Genomic DNA, 19,403 nt, shown 5'->3' with positions numbered 1-19,403 from the left:
GCTGAGGGTCAAAGCAGCCACTTGGTTATTGCTGTTGTCCATAGATAGACACGGGGTTCAATAGGGAAACAACTGTTTTGGAACTCCAGTAAGATGGGACCAAATACCCTGCCTTGCCCCATTCTCCAGCCATGCTAGGCTATGATCTATAGTTAGAACACACTTGGGACTAGTCCTTCATAAATCAGGTCATGTCCAGCAATCAAGCAAACAACAATCATCTATTAAACTTACCTATTATATGCCAAGCACTGGGGATACAAAGACAAAAAGGAAACAGTTCCTGCTTTCAAGAAGCTTACATTCAATTAGGGGAAATAACATATACATGCATATATTCATACACATACATACATAATACATTCACAATTTACCACACACATATACACATGCACATATGTTTATAGTACATATATGTATATATATATATATGTAGTCATGCACAATAGGTAAAAGGTAAAAGGGAATTTGGGGGAAAGAAACTAGCAGTTGGGTAATCAAGGAAAGCTTCACAAAGAAAGTGGCATTTGGACTGAATCTTGAAGTACTATAGTGATTTCAAGATGTGGTGGTGTGCAGGTAGTGCATTCCAAGCATGGGGGATGGGCACTGAGATGAGGGAGAATCATGTATGAAAAGAGTAAGAAGTCCAGTTTGGCTGTATTGTAGTACACATGAGGAGGAGAAGTGTACAACAAGGCTGGAAAGGGTGTTGCAGGTGAGGTTATTGGCTTTAAATACTAAATACAGTAGTGCATCTTTGACCTTTGAAGTATAAGGGAATCAATGAACTTTATCGAATTAGGACATGATGTAGTTAGACCAATCTCTCTGGCAGCTGCATGTACGATGGATTGGAATGGGGAAAAGACTTAAGGCAGGGAGGTCAATGAGAAGGCTGACATAATAATCTAGGTGAGAGGTGAAGAGGGACTGTGGCTGTTTGAGTGGAGAGAAGGGGACAGACGTGAGAGGTGTTGGGGAGATAGAAACAACAAGACGTAGGAACTGACTGGATAAGGGAAAGGGAAGATGAGAATGATGACCACATGAAATTGCAAACCTTATTTGGAAGAATAGAGCTGCTTTCAACAGAACATGGAAGTTTGGAAGACAAATCGGTTTATTTATTTATTTAATTTTTTTGACAAATTGGTTTTGAGGGAAGGATAATGAGTTGTGTTTTAGATATGTTGAATCTGACATGCCTGCAAGTCATCCAGCATGAAAAGTCCAAAAGGCAGTTGGAGATGTGTGATTAAAGCTCAAGAAAGAGAGGTTAGGGCTAAGTGTAGATATCTAGGAGTCGTCAGCATAGAGATGATGATTAAATCCAGGGCCCTGATGAAGTACACCAATATAAGAATAATCAATAATAATAACAATAATAACTGACATTTATATAATCCTTTCAGATTTGCAGAGCACTTTACATATGTTATCTCACTTAATATTAATAACAACCCTGGTTGGTAGGTGCTATGACTATCTGCATTTCTCTAGATGGAAACAGGGCTAAGTGACTTGCTCAAGGTCACATAGTTAGGAAGTGTCTGAGACAGGATTTGAACTCAGGTCTTCCTGACTCCCAAGTTCATCATGCTATGCACTGCATCACCAATCTAGCAAGAGAGAGAATGTGGAGAGAAGAAAAGAGGGCCCAATATAGAACCTTAGAGGTAAGGGGTGTGATATGGGTGATAAGTGAAGAAAGAAATCTGAGGTGGAAGAGTAAGACAGGTAGAAGAAAAAACAAGGGAGTTTGATAGCTCAGTGGATAAAGTGTTGAACTTGGAGTTAGGAAGCCCTGGGTTCAAATCCTGCCTCAGTCCTTTGCAAATTTTGAAATATTGCATGAATGTTATTATTAAGAAAATAATCTCACGAAAACCCAGGAGGGAGAGAGCATTCAGGAAAAGAGGATGGTCAGAAATTTCAAAGATTTCAGTCAAGAAAGGTACAGATTTTAAAAAAAGATCACTAGATTTCACAATTTAGTTGCCACTTACTTTGGACAGAGCTAAGTAATGATGTCAGATGCCAGACTGCAAATGACTGGAGAGAGCTGCAAGCAGATTGAGGGGATGGTAGGGTCTAGGGACAGTTTCTCAATAAAGAAATGGACTTGAATATGTTTGTAGGGGGTGAGGAAAAAGCCAGTAGGTAGAGAGTGTAGATTAGAGAAGGGATATTTAGGTGACAGTATTGAAGGAAAAAAAGGGGATGAGATCAAGGCAACTTGTAGAGGGACTGGCCCTGCTGAGAAGGGCCATCTCTTTAGTAGAGACATATAGAGGAGAGAATAGGGGATGATATGAAGGAGTTTTGAGATATGGACAAGGGAAGAAGAGGGAGCTCATGGTGATTGGCCTAACTTTTGTCAGTAAATTGAGACAAAGTCCTCCTTTAAGTCAGGGTATGTAAAAGGGGTGACCTGGGCAGCTCAAGGAGAGAAGAAAATAATTGGGATAGTTGTTGTGGAGAATGCCCAGGACTATTAATTGCAAGGAGATTGCAGTGAGGGCATAATTGAAGTTACAGAATATAACAACTAACCTTTTTTTTTTTTCCTGAAAAGGTTACCAAACTGGAAAGTTAGGAAAATGCTATAGAGAGTTGACCCAAAGCTTAGACAAGCATTTGAAAAAATCTCTCAGGATATTCTTGTAGAAAAGAGGAGAGATAAACTTCTAAATGGTACAGTTAGGTGGATTCAGAGATAGTTGAATAGCTAGAATTTTAGGAGTCATCATTTAATAATAGTTTTACATGGACTTGGAAGAAGCCTCCAGTGAGATATCCCAGGATTAATGGTTGGTCCTGTGCTGTTTAACATAACTTTTTTTTTTTTTAAATCAATGAGTTGGATAAAGGCACAGATGACAGGCTAATAAAATTTCGGATGACACCAACCTAGGAGATGGCTAGCCAACTTGATGACAGTTAGGATCCGGAGAAATCCTGACAGTCTAGGATATCTAGATAAAATGAATAAGGTGAAATTTATGAAGTGTAAATATAGGAGGCAGAGTCAAGATGGTGGAGAAAAGGCAGGAACTTGCATGAGCTCTCCCATGTTCTCTTCCAAACAATTTTAACCATGCCTCAAAATGAATTCTGGAGAGGAAAAATCCACAAAAGGACAGAGCGAAACAATTTTCCAACCCAAGACAACTTAGAAAGATTAAAAGAAAGGCTGTCTCATTTGGGTATAAGGGGAGCACAGCCCAGTGTAGGCGGTGTCCAGGCAAGTCAGTGGGAGGCCCCTAGCCCTACCACAGATCAGCAACTGAGGCCCTGTGGCCCCAGCACAGTGGGTCAGTGGCAAAATGGGCTAGCTGTGAGGCTTTCAGCACCCCCTCCAACCCCGCAGTTCAACAGGTGAGTGGCCAGGCCCAACAATCCTGGCAAAGCATGTCAGGCCTGGACATCCTGGTGCAACAGGTGAGCTGCCAGCAACAGGAGGCCCCAGTGCATCAGGCCAGTGGCCAGGCCCTTGGTATTCACATAAGAAGCTTGGGACAGTCCCTTGTACCTCAGGGGCAGAGTTCAACTTGAGCAAAAAAAAAAAAAACCCTGACCATAGAAAGCTACTATGCTAACAGGAAGATCACAACACAAACTCAGAAGAGGACAGCAAAATCAAAATGCATGTATGTGAAGCCTCAAAGAGAAATGTGAATTGGTCTCAGGCCCAAAAAGAACTGGAAGAGCTCAAAAAGGGTTTTAAAAATCAGAGGTGGAAGAAAAATTGGGAAAAAAAAATGAGTTATGCAAGAGAATCATGAAAAAAGAGTCAACTGCTTGGTACAGGAAGCACAAAAAATAGAAAAAGATGTACAAAAATTCACTGAAGAAAATGACTCCTTAAAAAGTAGAATTGTCCAAATGGAAAAGGAGGTACAAATTCCTTAAAATAATTCCTTAAAAATTAGAATGGAGCAAATGGGAGCTAATGACTCTATGGGAAATCAAGAAATTATAAAACAAAACCAAAAGAATGAAAAAATAGAAGACAATGTGAAATATCTCATTGGAAAAACAACTGATCTGGAAAACAGATTCAGGAGAGATCATTTTAAAATTATTGGACTACCTGAAAGCCACAATAAAAACAAAAAGAGCCTACACATCATCTTTCAAGAAATTATCAAGGAAAACTGCCTTGATATTCTAGAACCAGAGGGTAAAATAGAAATTGAAAGAATCCACTAATTACCTCCAGAAAGAGATCCCAAAATGAATACTCCCAGGAACATTATAGCCAAATTCCAGAGTTCCCAGGTAAAGGAGAAAATATTGCAAGTAGTCAGAAAGAAATAATTCAAGTATTGTGGAACCACAATCAGTATGGTGCGAGATTTAGCAGCTTCTACATTAAAGGATCAGAGGGCTTGCAATTTGATATTCCAGAGGGCAAAGGACCTAGGATTAAAACCAAGAATCACCTACCCAGCAAAACTGAGTATAATCTTTCAGGGGAAAAAATGGATAATCTTTTTTTTTTTTTTTTAAGGCAATTGGGGTTAAGTGACTTGCCCAGGGTCACACAGCTAGTAAGTGTCAAGTGTTTGATCTGAGGCCAGATTTGAACTCAGGTCCTACTGATTTCAGGACTGGTGCTCTATCCACTGTGCCATCTAGCTGCCCTGAAAAAATGGATAATCAATGAAATAGAGGACTTTCTTTTTCTTTTTTTACCAAGTTACTTTCCTCTTTCTTTAATTTATTTTTAGTTTTCAACATTCACTTCCACAAGATTTTGAGTTCCAAATTTTCTCCCCATCTCAGCCCTCCCCACCCCAAAATGGCATGCATTCTGAATACCCCTTCCCCTAATTTGCCCTCTCTTCTATCTCTCCCCCACTTTTCTTATCCCCATATTAATATCATGGAACCACAGTCAGGATTACACAAGACCTTGCAGCTTCTACATTAAAAGACTATAGGGAGGCAGCTAAGTGGTGCGGTAGATGGAGCTTTGGCCTTGGAGTCAGGAGGACCTGAGTTCAAATGCAGTCTCAGACACTTGACAATTACTAGTTGTGTGACCCTGGGCAAGTCACTTAACCCCTATTGCCTCAAGGAAAACTGCCCTAAACATATATTCACCAAATGGTAAAGGATCCAAATTTTTAAAAGAGAAGTTAAATGAGTTACAAGAGGAAATAGTAAAACTATACTAGAGGGGGACCTCAACTCCCCCCTCTCAGAGTTAGATAAATCTAACCACAACATAAACAAGCAAGATGTTAAGGAGGTGAATAGAATTTTAGGAAAGTTAGATATGATAGACCTCTGGAGAAAACTGAATGGGGAAAGGATTATACTTTTTTCTTAGCAGTACATGGCACCTACACAAAAACTGACCATGTATTAGGGCATAAAAACCTCACAATCAAATGCAAAAAGGAAGAAATATTAAATACATCTTTTTCAGATCATAATGCAAGAAAAATTACATGTAATGAAGGGCCTTGGAAAGATAAAAATTAATTGGAAACTTAGTAATCTAATCCTAAAGAATGAGTGGGTAAAAGAACAAATCATAGAAACAATCAATAATTTCATTAAAGACAATGACAACAATGAAACAACATACCAAAATTTATGGGACGCAGCCAAAATAGTACTTAGGTGAAAATTTATATCTCTAAACTCTTACATCAATAAAATAGAGAAAGGACAAACCAATGAATTGGGTATGCAACTAAAAAAAACACTTAGAAAAAGAACAAGTTAAAATTCCCAATTAAACACCAGATTAGAAATCCTGAAAATCAAATGAGTGATTAATAAAATTGAAAGAAAACTATTAAGCTAATAAATAAAACTATGAGTGGTTTTATGAAAAAAAAAACCCCAATAAAATAGATAAACCATTGGGTAATTTAAAAAAAGAAGAAAACCAAATTATTAGGATCAAAAATGAAAAGGGTGAATTCACCACCAATGAAGAGGAAATTAAAGCAATAATTGCGAACTCCTCTGTCCAATTGTATGACAATAATTTTATGACACCAATGTGGTGCTGGTACCTCATGAAGAGCTAAAACAGAGAAATAAAACTATGGATACATTTCCCCAACTAATATGGATGCAAAAATTTTAAATAAAATATTAGCAAGGAGATAAAAGCAATATATCACAAAGATCACACAGTATGACCAGGTGGAATATGTACCAGGAATGATGGGCTGGTTCAATATTAGGAAAACTATCAGCATAATTTACTATACCAATAACAAAACCAATAGAAACTGTATGCTTATCTCAACAGGTACAGAAAAAGCTTTTGAAAAATACAGTACCAATTCCCTTAAAAACACTGGAGAGCATAGGAATAAATGAAGTCTTCCTTAAAATAATAAGTAGTATCTATCTAAAACCATTAGCAAGCATTACCTATAATGAGGATAAGCTAGAAGCCTTCCCAATAAGATCAGGAGGGACACAAAAAAGCTCATTATCACCACTATTATTCAATATTGTACTAGAAATGTTAGCTATAGCAATAAGAGAAGAAAAAAAAATTGAAAGAATTAAAACAGACAACGAGGAAACAAAACCATCACTCTGCAGATGATATGATGGTATACTCAGAGAATCCTAGAGATCAACTAAAAAACTACTTGAAATAATTAACAACTTTAGTAAAGTTAGAGGATATAAAATAAACCCACATAAACCATTAGCATTTCTGTATATTACCAACAAAATCCAACAGCAAGAGACAGAAAGAGAAAATTCCATTTAAAATAAATGTAGACACTATAAAATACTTGGGAGGCTACCTACCAAGACAAACCCAAGAACCATATAAACACAATTACAAAATGCTTTTCATACAAATAAAGTCATATCTGAACAATTGGAAAAATATCAATTGCTCATGGGTAGGTTGAGCCAATATAACAACAAGGACAATTCTACCTAAACTAATTTACTTATGCAGTGCCATATCAAACTATCAAAAATTATTTTATAGAGTTAGACAAATAACAACAAAATTCATCAGGAAGAACAAAAGGTCGAGAACATCAAGGGAATTAACTAAAACAAATGTGAAGAAAGGTGACCTAGCCATACCAGATCTCAAACTGTATTATAAAGTGATATTCATCCGGACTATCTGATATTGGAGTGGTGGATCAGTGGAAGAGAATAACCACACAGGATGCAGTAGTAAATGACTATGGTTATCTAGTGTTTCATAAACCCAAGGACCCCAACTTTTGGGACATAAACTCTTTGTTCAGCAAAAGCTTTTGGGAAAACTGGAAAGCAGTTTGGCAGAAACTAGGTAGAGAGCAACATCTTAGACAATAAATCAAGATAACATCAAAATAGGTATGTGATTTAAACGTAAAGGGTGATACCATAAGCAAATTAGGAGAGCCAGGAATAGTTTACCTGTCAGAATTATGGAGAAGGGAAGAATTTATGACCAAACAAGAGCTAGAGAACATTATGAAATGCAAAATGGATAATTTTGATTGCATTAAATTAAAAAGGTTTTACATAAACTAAACCAATGCAATCAAGATTAGAAGGAAAGCAGAAAGAAGGGAAACAATTTTTATAACAAGTATTTCTGAGAAAGACCTCATTTCTCAATTATACAGAGAACTGAGTCAAATTCATAAGAATAAAAGTCATTCCCCAATTGATAAATGGTCAAAGGATATAAAGAGGCAGTTTTCAGATGAAGAAATCAAAGCTATCAGGGGCAGAGCCAAGATGGCAGAGTAAAAGCAGTGACTTGCTTGAGTTCTCCCCCAAACCCCTCCAAATACCTATAAAGAATGGCTCTAAACAAATTCTAGAGCAGCAGAACCCACAAAAAGCAGAGTGAAACAAATTTCCAGCCCAAGACAACCTGGATAGTTGATTGGAAAAGTCTGTTGCACCAGGCTGGGAGAGAAGCACAGTTCAGTGTGGGCCACACCACCAGCAAAGATCTGGGCCTCAGCAAACCTGGAGGAGGCCCCAGGGGACTGAATAACAAGAAGCTGTGGTTGTCTTCAGACTTTTCAACCCACAAACACCAAAGACAACTTAGAAGGTCAGTAGGAAAGGTCTGTTGGACCATGATGAGAGAGAAGCTTGGTCCCAGCTGCAGTCCCAGCACAACCCTGGGGCGGTGACTGTTTCCAGAGTTCTTGGACCACAGAAAGAGTGGGAATCAAGTGGCTGATCAGAGGGTGATTGCAGGGATCTCTTTGCTAGTGCTGAGGCAGGATTCTCTTGCTTTGCCCATGCTCGGATCTAGGTTGCAGTTCTGGGTAGCGGTTGTAGGGCAAGGAGGAGCGCTGGCATGGTGGAGCTTGTAGTGGCAGTGGAGAGGGAATCTTCCTCATAGTTCCAAGGCAGAAAAGAGTGCTTGTCATCACTCATGGACCAGAGTACAGGCCAGGAAAGGAGTAAACACTTTGCATTTGATCTTACTACCTTGGAAGAACTGAAAATTTACAGGTCCCTAGAAGTATTTCTGAAAGCAAATGCACAAAACCTCCTGATGCTTAAGACAGTACATTCTCCACACTGGAAGCAGACCCCTACCTTAACAAAGAGTTTAAAACTCAAGTAAGTGGCTGGGAACATGAGTAAACAGTGCAAGAAAAAGTCAGACCATGGAATCTTTCTTTGGTGACAAAGAAGATTAAAACATACAGCCAGAAGAAGACAACAAAATCAAAGCTCCCACATCCAAAGCCTCCAAGAAAAATAGGAATCAGTCCCAGGCCATAGAAGAGCTCAAAAAGAATTTTGAGAAGTAAGTAAGAGAAGTAGAGGAAAAACTGGGAAGAGTAATGAGAGTGATGCAAGAAAATCATGAAAAACAAGTCAACAGCTTGCTAAAGGAGACCCAAAAAATACTGAAGAAAATAACACCTTAAAAAATAGCCTAACCCAAATGGCAAAAGAGGTTCAAAAAGTCAATGAGGAGAAGAATGCCTTAAAAAACAGAATTGGTCAAATGGAAAAGGAAGTCCAAAAGCCCACTGAAGAAAATACTTCCTTAAAAATTAGAATGGAGCAAATGGAAGCTACTGACTTTATGAGAAATCAAGACATTGTAAAACAAAACCAAAAGAATGAAAAAATAGGAGATGATGTGAAATATCTCATTGGAAAAACAACTGACCTGGAAAATAGATCCAGGAGAGATCATTTTAAAATTATTGGACTATCTGAAAGCCATGATCAAAAAAAGAGCCTAGACATCATCTTTCAAGAAGTTATCAAGGAAAACTGCCCTGATATTCTAGAATCAGAGGGTAAAATAGTAATCAAAAGAATCCACTGATCACCTCCTGAAAGAGATCCCCAAAGGAAAACCCCTCTGGAATATTATAGCCAAATTCCAGAGTTCCCAGGTCAAGGAGAAAATATTGCAAGCAGCCAGAAAGAAACAATTCAAGTATTGTGGAAACACAATCAAGATAACACAAAATTTAGCAGCTTCTACATTAAGGGACCAGAGGGCTTGGAATATAATATTTCAGAGGTCAAAAGAGAAAGAATTACAGCCAAGAATCACCTACCCAGCAAAACTGAGTATAATTCTTCAGGGGGAAAAATGGACATTCAATGAAATAGAGTACTTCCAAGCATTCTTGATGAAAAGACCAGAGCTGAATAGAAAATTTGACTTTCAAATACATGACTCAAGAGAAGCATGAAGAGGTAAACAGGAAAGAGAAATCATAAGGGACTTATTAAGGTTGAACTGTTTATATTCCTACATGGAAAGATGATATTTGTAACTCATGAGACTTTTGTCAGTATTAGAGTAGTTAGAGGGGAAAAAAATTATATGTAGATGGATTAGATAGATAGATGGATGGCACAGGGTGAGTTGAAGATGAAGGGGTGATATCTGGAGAATAAAATTAAGGGGTGAGAGAAGATTATACTAGGAGAAGGAGAAAGGGAGAGATAAAATAAGATAAATTGTCTCACAGAAAACAGACAAGAAAAGGCTTTTACAATGGAGGGGAATGGGGAAAGGTGAGAGGGGATGAGTGAATCTTATTCTCATCAGATTTGGCTTAAAGAAGAAATACCATACACACTCAATTGGGTATGGAAATCTATCTTACCCTACAGGAAAATAAGGGGGAAGGGGATAAGAGGTGGGGGGGATGATAGAAGGGAGGGAAGATTTGGGGAGGGGCTAATCAGAAGCAAACACTTCTGAGGAGGGACAGGGTCAAAAGAGAGAATAGGATAAGTGGGGGGGGTGGGGTAGGATTAAGGGAAATATAATTAGTTTTTTCACAACATGACTACTATGGAAGTGTTTTGCATGACTACACATGTATAACCTGTATTGAATTGCTGGCCTTCTCAATGAGGGTGAATGGAGAGGGAGGAAGGGAGAGAATTTGGAACCCCAAGTTTTAAAAACAAATGTTAAAAATTGTTTTCACATGCAACTGGGAAATAAGATACACAGGCAATGGAGTATAGAAATCTATCCTGCCCTACAAGAAAATAGAAGGGGAAGGGGATAAGAGAAGGAGGGGGAAGAAGGGAGGGCAGATTAGGGGGAGGGGTATTCAGAATGTATGCCCTCTTGGGGTGGGAGAAGGGGTGAGATGGGGAGAAAATTTGGAACTCGAAATCTTGTGAAAACAATGTTGGAAACTAAAAATTAATAAATTAATTTAAAAAAGAAATCATAGCTATCTATAGTCATATAAAAATGCTCTAAATCACTATTGATTAGAGAAATGCAAAGTAAAACAACTCTGAGGAACCACCTCATCCCTATCATATTGGCTAATATGACAGAAAGGAAAATAACAAATGTTGGAAGGGATGTGGGAAAATTGGGAATCAATGTGCTGTTAGTGGAGTTGTGAACTGATCCAATCATTCTGGAGAGCAATTTAGAACTAGATTGAAAGAGCAATAAAACTGTGCAAATCCTTTGATTCAGCAATATCCAAAAGAGATTTAAAAAAGGGGAAAGGCCCTACTTGTACAAAAATGTTTATAGCCACTCTTTTTGTAGTGACAAAAAATTGGAAATTGAGGGGATGCCCATCAACTGGGGAATGGAAGAGCAAATTGTGGTATATGATTGTAAGGGATTATTACTTTGTTATAAAAAATGATGAACAGGCAGATTTCAGAAGATCTTGGAAATGCTTATATAAACTGATGCAAAGTGAAGTAAACAGAACTGGGAGAACATTGTACGTAATAACAACAACACTGTATGATGACTAATTGTAAATAACTTAGCTATTCTCAGTGATACAATGACCCAAGACAATTCCAAAGGACTCATAATGAAAAGTGCTACCCACCTCCAGAGAAAGAACTGATGGAATCTGGATGCAGATTGAAGCATACCATTTTTCACTTTCTGTACTTTTTCATGCTTTGGGTATGTGGTTTCTTTTAAAACATGTCTAATATGGTAATATGTTTTGCAAGTTTGAACATGTATAATCTATATCAAATTGCTTATATCTCATGGAGGGAGAGGTAAGGAAGGGAGAGAGAAAATTTAGAACTCAAAAATTCTAAAATGAATGTTAAAAATTGTCTTTATATGAAACTAGGGAAAAATAAAATATTATTTTAAAATGGTAAACATAAAATCTTAAATGTTAAAGCATAAAAGTTTAAAAAATCAAATTCATGAGTACAATATGGGGTAGAGGTTGTTAGTTATCAATTTATCTGAAAAATATCTGGGGGTTTTAGTAGGCTGCAAGCTGAATATGAGTCAGCAATATAATGAGGCGACCAAAAGAATTAATTCAGTATTAGTCTAAATTATGAGTGGAATAATATTCAACACTAAGTAAGTCCTTTTGCAAATAACTATGGAGCAATTTGTTGAAGGAGACAGGAGGGGATGAAACCAAAGGACTTTGTAGAGGGGTTGGTTTCGGTGAGAAGAATAATCTTTTCTTTAGAGACATAGAGAAGAGGAAAAGGGGAATGTTGTTCAGGCATTTTGAGATATGGCCAAGGGAAAAAGAGGGAGGTCATGGCAAATGGCCTCTTTTCTCAATAAAATATGGGACAAGGTCCTCAGCTGAATCAGGATGTGTGAAGGGGGTGGTATTGGCAGCTCAATGAGGGATGAAAAGAACTTTTGTAGGGAGTGCCAAAGACAATCAATTGCAGGTAAGGAAGGAATTATAACGAGTCTGATTTGGCCACAGTGTTGAGTTCCAGGTGCCATATTTTAAAAAAGACTTTTAAAAACTGAGAAGGTTATAAAGGAGAATAATCAGGATGGTTATGGGCCTTGGGGTCACACTGATTATGATCAAGATTTATTAAAATAATTGAGTATATTTAGCTTGGAGAAAACAAAATAAATGGAGGACATGGTTAATGTCTGTAAATACTTGGAGGGCTATCATGTAGAAGACAACTCCAGAGGGAAGAACTAGGTTCAGTGGAAGGAAGCTACAGACAGCCAGATTTTGGTTTGATGTAAGAACAAACTTCTTAACAAAGAGAGTTTCCGAAAGTAGACTGGGCTGCCTTGGAAAATATAGGGCTTACCCTCCCTGGAGAATTTCAAGTAGAGGTGAGGTGAACATTTTTTGAGTAGTTATAAAGGAGAATTTTGTTCAGTTATGACAGCCATTCTGGTCCTTTTCAGCTTTGAGATTCTGTGATTCTGAAGGTAGAGGGTTTGGAATAAGGATAGGAAGAGGGAAAGAGTATGCAGCAAATACATTCATTTCTGACCACTATGAGGTGCATTGGATGGTGTACTGGAGTCAGGAAGACCTGCATTCAAATTCAGCTTCGGAACTTACTAGCTGTGTGACCTTGGGCAAGTCACTTAACCTCTGTCTGTCTCAGGTTCCTCGTCTATAAAATGAGGATAATCATTTCACCTCCCACAGAGTTGTTGTGAGAATCAAATGATATAATATTTGTGAAGTGCTTAGCAAACCTTAAAGTGCTTTATAAATACTAGCTTTCATCATCATCATCATTCCCAGGGCTTGTTTCTGTGGACAAATTTGGCACTGGTTCTTGTCCAGGGACAGCTTACCTGCTTAGGGTACCCATTCCATATTGTCTCTGGCTGGCCAAACCAAGTTTTCTAGAAGAAACAAGTGACATGTTCTAGATATTGCTTTCAGAATCACTAGTCCCCACAAATAATGGCTCCTCCCCATATCCTTGAGCCATGTATTCAGCAGGAATGATGCATTACCACCTTACATCATCTCCTATCCTTATCCTGACCTCCTCCTTGCCAGGTTCTGAACAAGTCAGAATCAAACTTATGAGGTATAACCCCTGTTTAGATGAAAGGTTTGACCCTTAGTTCCTTTCTATATCCCTCCAGATCATTAGCATCTGGTCCCTCTGTTAACTCTAGAATAGGTAGGGAGTATGGGCTGGGTTAGAGAGTTCTGTCAAACTATGAAGCTTCCAAATGATTGGAGCATGTAACTAGTTTTCCTTTCTCAAAAAAAAGGGTTTAAAGGTTTTAGCAGTGTAATATGGCAGAAATAGCTAATTGGACATTGGACTGGCTTAAGAGGGGTATAGCTTCCAGGAACAGGGAGGAGTAATAGAATTCTATTCTGTTCTCATTAGACCTCACCTGGAGGATTAGGTGTAGTTCTATGCACCGTGGTTTAAGAAGGAAATGGATAAGCTGGGGAGTGTCCAGAAGAGGGCAACCAGTAACAAGAAATAGGTGGATTTGTCTAGAATATGGTGTCTAGGGGCAGCTAGGTGGTGCAGTGCATAGTGCTCCAGGCTTGGAGTCAGGAGGACCTGAGTTTAAATCTGACCTCAGACACCTGACACTTACTAGCTGTGTGGCCCTGGGCAAGTCACTTAGCCCTGACTGCCTCACCAAAAAGCCAAAAAAAAAAAAAAAAAGAATATGGTGTCTAGAATATGATGGGTGCTTATATGTGATAACCCTCAAAAGAGATTAAAGCCAAACTGTGAAGGACTTTACAGGCCAAAGAGAGCAGTTTGTATTTTATTTTAGAGGCAATAGGGAATCCTTTAAGTATCTCGAGGAGGGAAGTGATATGGTCATATAAAAGCTTTAGGAAAGTCTGTGAGGAGGATGGACTGTTAGAAGGGACACAGTGGGGGCCCCAGAACCAATTAGGAGATTATTGCCATAGTGGGGAGCAGAGGTGATGAGGACCTGAAATAGAGAGGCTCTGGTGGGAGTGGAGAGGAGATGGTTTCTAGAGATGTTATGGAAATAGAATCAGCAAGACTTGGCCCTTGATTGGTTGGGGAAAGGCTTTGAATTCATGTCACATGAGGATCTACTAGAAAAACTGAGCATGTTTAGCCTGGAGAAGACTCAAGGGGAATGTGATGATTGTCTCCAAGTCAGTTGTCATGAAAAGGAGGGATGCTGCTTGATCCCAGAAGGCAGAACCAGGAGTAATAGGTGGAAGTTACAAAGAGGCCAGTTTTGGCTTGATCTCAGGAAAAAACTTCTTAATAGTGAGACCCGTCCCAAAGTGGAAGGGGCTACTCTGGGGGGTGATGTGTTCCCCCTACATGGAGGTTTTCAAGCCAAAGCTGGGATATGGCCATTTGTCAGGTATGTTATAGTGTGGACTTCTTTCCTATATGAATTGGACAAGATGGCTGCTGAGGTCTTTCCAATTCTCAATTCCTGGGATTCTATGATTGACTCCTTTCTCCTCCCCTCCCCAATGAAGGCTGGACTTGCTCCCTCTGAAACTCTCATTTCTGTGATCGAGGGCACTATTTCTGATTCAGTTCTTTTCTTACTCACCCTGTCTATTGGTCAGACTGACCAATCCAGATGCATTGCATTTAGACAGCTATGATATGGGGTGATATAAGAAGATGAAGGACATGATTTAGGGTTGATGGGGGGAATGGATTGGGATCAAGGTAGGGGTGGGGTGGCAATGAAATAGATAAGAAGAGAAGGGAACAGGATGAGAGAGAAAGACAGTGAAGATAAAGTGAGTGTGGGGAGCCTAAGAAGGCAGAGAACGGAGAAGCAGAATCAAGAATAGGAAAATCAAGGGAATGGGAGTGGAAAGAATTGGGGGACAGAGAAGAGATAGGACAAGGGATGGAGGGGGGGAAGTGACGAAGAGAGTGAGAGATGGAGAGGACAAGAATTCAAAAAGGGTAAAGTGAGAGGGATGATGAGTATGGGGACATGGGAATGGACATGAAGAAGGGGCAAAGCAAGATGGGACAAAGTGAACAATGTGGAAACAGAGAACAAAGAGGACAGGGAGAGAAAAAATGAGGGCATAGAAGGAATTGGAGGAAGATGGAAGAGGATGAGTGAGCAGAAAAAGGCGGAAGGACAAAGGCAATGGGAATGGAGAGGATGAGGAGCAAAATGAGGAGGGATGGTCATATGGTAGGGATGGGACAGGACATACTCACATTGCAGAAGATGAACAAGCCTCCAAAAGAAAAACAGGAGTGAAATAAAAATCTTGAACTGAAAATACAGAACAGGAGTAGAGATGAATGGATAAAGTCATCTTGCTGGGGATGGAGGGAGTGGGTAGAGAGACGAACAAATTGTGGAGCACCTGCTTTCCAAGTCAGGCCTGGTTCCATGGCCTATTGACCTAAATCTACATGCCTTGGAGCTAGTCTTCCATTGGGTTCCCCCAACTCACCAGGATTCAGAGAATTTCTTGCTCAGTAATGGTCGCTCTTGGTTTCTCCGGCGTCGAAACCAGCGCTCAGCTTGCCTCACAGAGAGGCTGCATTGGCTGGCCAGGTGACTTAGCTCATCCTGGACACCAGAGGAGAAGATTAGGGGTAGGATGGACAAAGGGAGGACCTTAGCTTCCCGTGACTGCCCTCTCCCCTAAGCTCACATAGTCTCCCTAATAAGAGAGTGTCCATTCTGCTCCCCAGGGACCTGGTGGCTTCCCAGAGCATGGCATGTTCTTGAGCCTAGTCTCCAGGCAGGGTCCAAGGGGCTGCCTTCTTCCCTAGGACTCCCCTTCCTGCCCCAGACTGGGGCACAACTCCCCCAATAAAAGCATTACCTAGGCCACACCTTGGCCCTGCCATAGCCATGATGCCCTTTGGGGAAAAGGAGGTCCACACTGAGGAAGAGTCTCTGAAACCAACATGTCAGACACTATGGAAAGATGAAAACTAACCATTTTCCACCTTGAGTTTACATTCTATTGGGGGAAACATGATGTGTACATGTAACTAAATACAAAATAGATGTAAATAAATACAAAGCAATTTCAGGAGAATATTAATAATTGGGAAAATTGGGAAAAGTTTCTTGAAGGAGGTAGAAGCCTTAAAAGGGGCTGGAGTTTCCACAGTGGAGAAGTGAGAACATTCCTGGGTAAGGAGAACATGTCAGACATGGGAGCCAGCCTATATAATTGCATGGGCGTGAGGGATGGAACGTCAGATACAAATAACAGTTAGTAGGTGAATTTGGCTAGAGCACAGTGTGTGGGGTAATGATGTGGAGTAAGTCTCAAAAGGCAGACTGGAGTCCAATTGTAAAGGGCTTTATAGGTCAAAAAGAACTGTTTGTATTTAACTTGGAGTCAACAGAGAATCATTCAGGAGAGCAGAGAGGTGGCACGGTCAGACATGACTGATAGGTGGCTGTGTGGAGCATGGACGGTAGAAGGGAGGACAGTGAAAACAATGGAACACATTAGGAGGTCATTGCAATAGTCGGGATGGGGGTAAAGGTGATGAAGACCTAAATTAAAGTGGCTGTGGGAGGAGTGGAGAGAAGGGGATGGTTTCATGAAATGTTATGGAAACAGAATCAACAAGACTTGGCGACTGATTGAATATGGAGACGAGATATTGGGGATGACTCTTAGCGAGAAAACCATGTCTACAGAACATAGAATGGGAAAACTGGGGTTGACCTTAGAGATCATCCCTTCATTTTACAGGTGAGAAAACTAAGGCTCCAAAAAAAATTCAAGTGACTTGATTAAGGTCACAAAACAAGTCAGTGACAGAGGTGAAATTAGAACCCAGTTCTAGTGAACTCTTAATCTTCTCTGAAGTTAGAGTTTGGTAGAACTTGATGCTCAGAGTATCACCCTCTCTAGAAGAAACAGGAACACAGAGAGCAGGTATCTGAGTGAGCCCTAGGTACATAGCACCTCCCATCTCCCCCACTTCTTATTCAAGGACCACTGAACATCAGAGACTGCCCTGCTGAGGGAGATGGAGACTTAAACCTCCCAGGATCCTTAATGGCATCCATACCTGTGGCCTGCTTACCTTTTTGGGATTCTTACTCTGGGTCCAGAAAAATGACTCCAGGATGCGGTTGGGAGTAGCCTTGATCCTGAGGGGGTCACGCACACCCATGGCTCTACTTAAGGGCAGCCCTATGATCCTGTGAGAGGAGACAGGAGGAGCTGAGTACACAGGAACTCTCCCATTTATGGCCCTTTGGGAGCTCTCTACCAAATCTTGCCCACCAACTGACCTACCACAACGAACTTGGCATACCCTGGGGGAGATAGAGCATGGGAGCAGGATGAATGAAGAGGGAGGAGTGCCTGTGGGGCACATATTGGATGCCTAACCTTCCCTTATGGGAAGGTCTTCTGGACTGTCAGGAAAGGGGACAGGAAGATCCCTTTCAATGGATGAGATGGGCTTGTCAAGATGCTGGGCCACAGTCAAAGAGCAAACATTCTCCCCCCCATGAAATTCATTAAGTATCTGGAAAGCCCCTATTGTGTTACCAAGCCAGTGCCCAGAGCAAGTGGGAGATAACAGACTTTAAGGTATCATCCTTACCCTTAAGAAGTTTATGGTACGGTAGGGTAATAAGGCACAATATAGATATTTATACATTGAATTTTTAATCAAAGATATTTGATGGAAAGTTTTTTTTCACAGGAAAGGTTTTCTAAAAACAAAAGACATCAACAAAATTTTAATTTTTTTTTAAAGGGAGTAAGGGGAAATTCTCCGCAGCTGACTCACCTCTCAGTGCCATATCTAATGACTATTAAGATAAATGTCAGGGGAATGGCTGCCAGCAGGTCTTTAGGATGAGGGTATATGATGCCATCTGAATCTTCCAAATCAGCCCAAGTGTACCCGGGAGGGAGCCAGTACTCAGCCTTCCAAAATGACTTGTACAGGGTGGCCAGCATCTTGAGGATAATTCACCAAATGTCTCAAGTGGAATTGGCAGGGCAAACCATGGTTAATGGAGTCAGTGCACCCAGATCATCAATTTTTAGAAATAGAGAATGTCATAACTATGAGACCTTAAGGAATTCTAACCACTTCATCTTACAGATAGAGAAACTGAGGCCTCAAAATAGGAGGAGACTTACCCAAGATTACATGGTGAGTCAATGACAGAGCTGAGCCTAGAGCTCAGGTTTTCTGATTCCATGTCCAGCACTATTTTCACTGTATTTGCCACCCAGAGGTCCTGGGAATTGGGGGTTAGGGGGTAGGTGAGAAGCCATTGGTTGGGCAGTTCTCATCTAATATGCTGGCTACTGCCTGAATCTTCCTTGGCATAAGAGACCCAGGTGTCCCAGTCTGTCCAGCACCTGCCTTAGACAGACTAGATCAGCCCAGTGCTGTCTCATGTGACCATGGGTTGTCAAGGTGGTAGCCGTTCCCAAGGAGGAAAACAGATCCTAGAACAAAAGAACTGGCAGGGCCCATAGGACCCAGAATACCAGAGGTAGAAGGCCCTTAGTGAATGTCAGAGCTGAGAGGGTCCTTAGAACAAAAAAGAGAATGACAGAGCTAGGGGCAACCATTGATTTGAAGCAAGAAGAGTGATCTCCCCATCACTGAAAGTATTCAAGGAGAGGCTGGGTGACGACCCCTGTTGGTGACAATGTAGGAGAAGATTCTTGCTTCAGGTGAGAGTTGTACTAGACCCTGTCCCAGGGCCTGTCCAGCTCTGTCACTCTGAGCTTCATCTACAGCTTTACCTGGTCCCTTCCCCCTCCCCCATCTTCACCAATGACCCCTCTGCAGGCTGTTAGTGAGGAGTGCTTGAGACATAGGCTCTGTGGCCTCACCTCCCTGAGTTCAGGGAGACTCAAAGGTACCTTCTTCCCCTGAATATCCTTTTGCCCCCAAATGGCAGTGACTGGTGAGATCAAGGAAGGCTTTTGTGGCTGCCCATTGAGAGGCCAGACCATCATCCCATTTCCAGAGAAAGACCCTGATTCTCCTTACCTGAGGATAGTGTTCCTACCTGTATACCATGTCCCTTGTCTACCCTGGGCCAGAAACATCAACCAAAATAGAATGTAAATTCCTTGGGGGGCAAGAGCTGGTTTGTTTTTTTCTTTGTCTAGTCCATATGCCACTAACTCCTAGCTCAGTACCTGGCATCTCATTCTCATTGATTGAGAGTCTCAGACTTGAAAGGGGTC

The 19,403-nt window shown here is 40.5% G+C and overlaps 1 protein-coding gene across 1 annotated transcript in view; it reads right to left on the bottom strand.

Moving 5' to 3' along the window:
• Positions 1-18,149, bottom strand: part of LOC114029612 (ceramide synthase 4-like) — a 26,877-nt gene extending 8,728 nt beyond the window's left edge. The window contains exons 1-8 of the mRNA XM_027844151.1: positions 17,977-18,149; positions 17,260-17,377; positions 15,654-15,772; positions 15,412-15,469; positions 13,036-13,093; positions 7,947-7,967; positions 7,316-7,317; positions 3,961-4,029 (exon numbers count right to left, since the gene is read on the bottom strand). Of these exons, the coding sequence (XP_027699952.1) occupies positions 3,961-4,029; positions 7,316-7,317; positions 7,947-7,967; positions 13,036-13,093; positions 15,412-15,469; positions 15,654-15,772; positions 17,260-17,377; positions 17,977-18,149 (618 nt within the window). The remainder of the gene's footprint in view (positions 1-3,960; positions 4,030-7,315; positions 7,318-7,946; positions 7,968-13,035; positions 13,094-15,411; positions 15,470-15,653; positions 15,773-17,259; positions 17,378-17,976) is intronic.
• Between the last annotated feature and the right edge of the window lie 1,254 nt (positions 18,150-19,403).

The sequence above is a fragment of the Vombatus ursinus genome, unplaced genomic scaffold, assembly GCF_900497805.2.
Source record: "Vombatus ursinus unplaced genomic scaffold, bare-nosed wombat genome assembly UNPS02014935.1, whole genome shotgun sequence".
Classification (NCBI taxonomy): domain Eukaryota; kingdom Metazoa; phylum Chordata; class Mammalia; order Diprotodontia; family Vombatidae; genus Vombatus; species Vombatus ursinus.
Note: the sequence above shows the minus strand (reverse complement) of the source record. Positions and strands in the feature narration are given on the sequence as shown.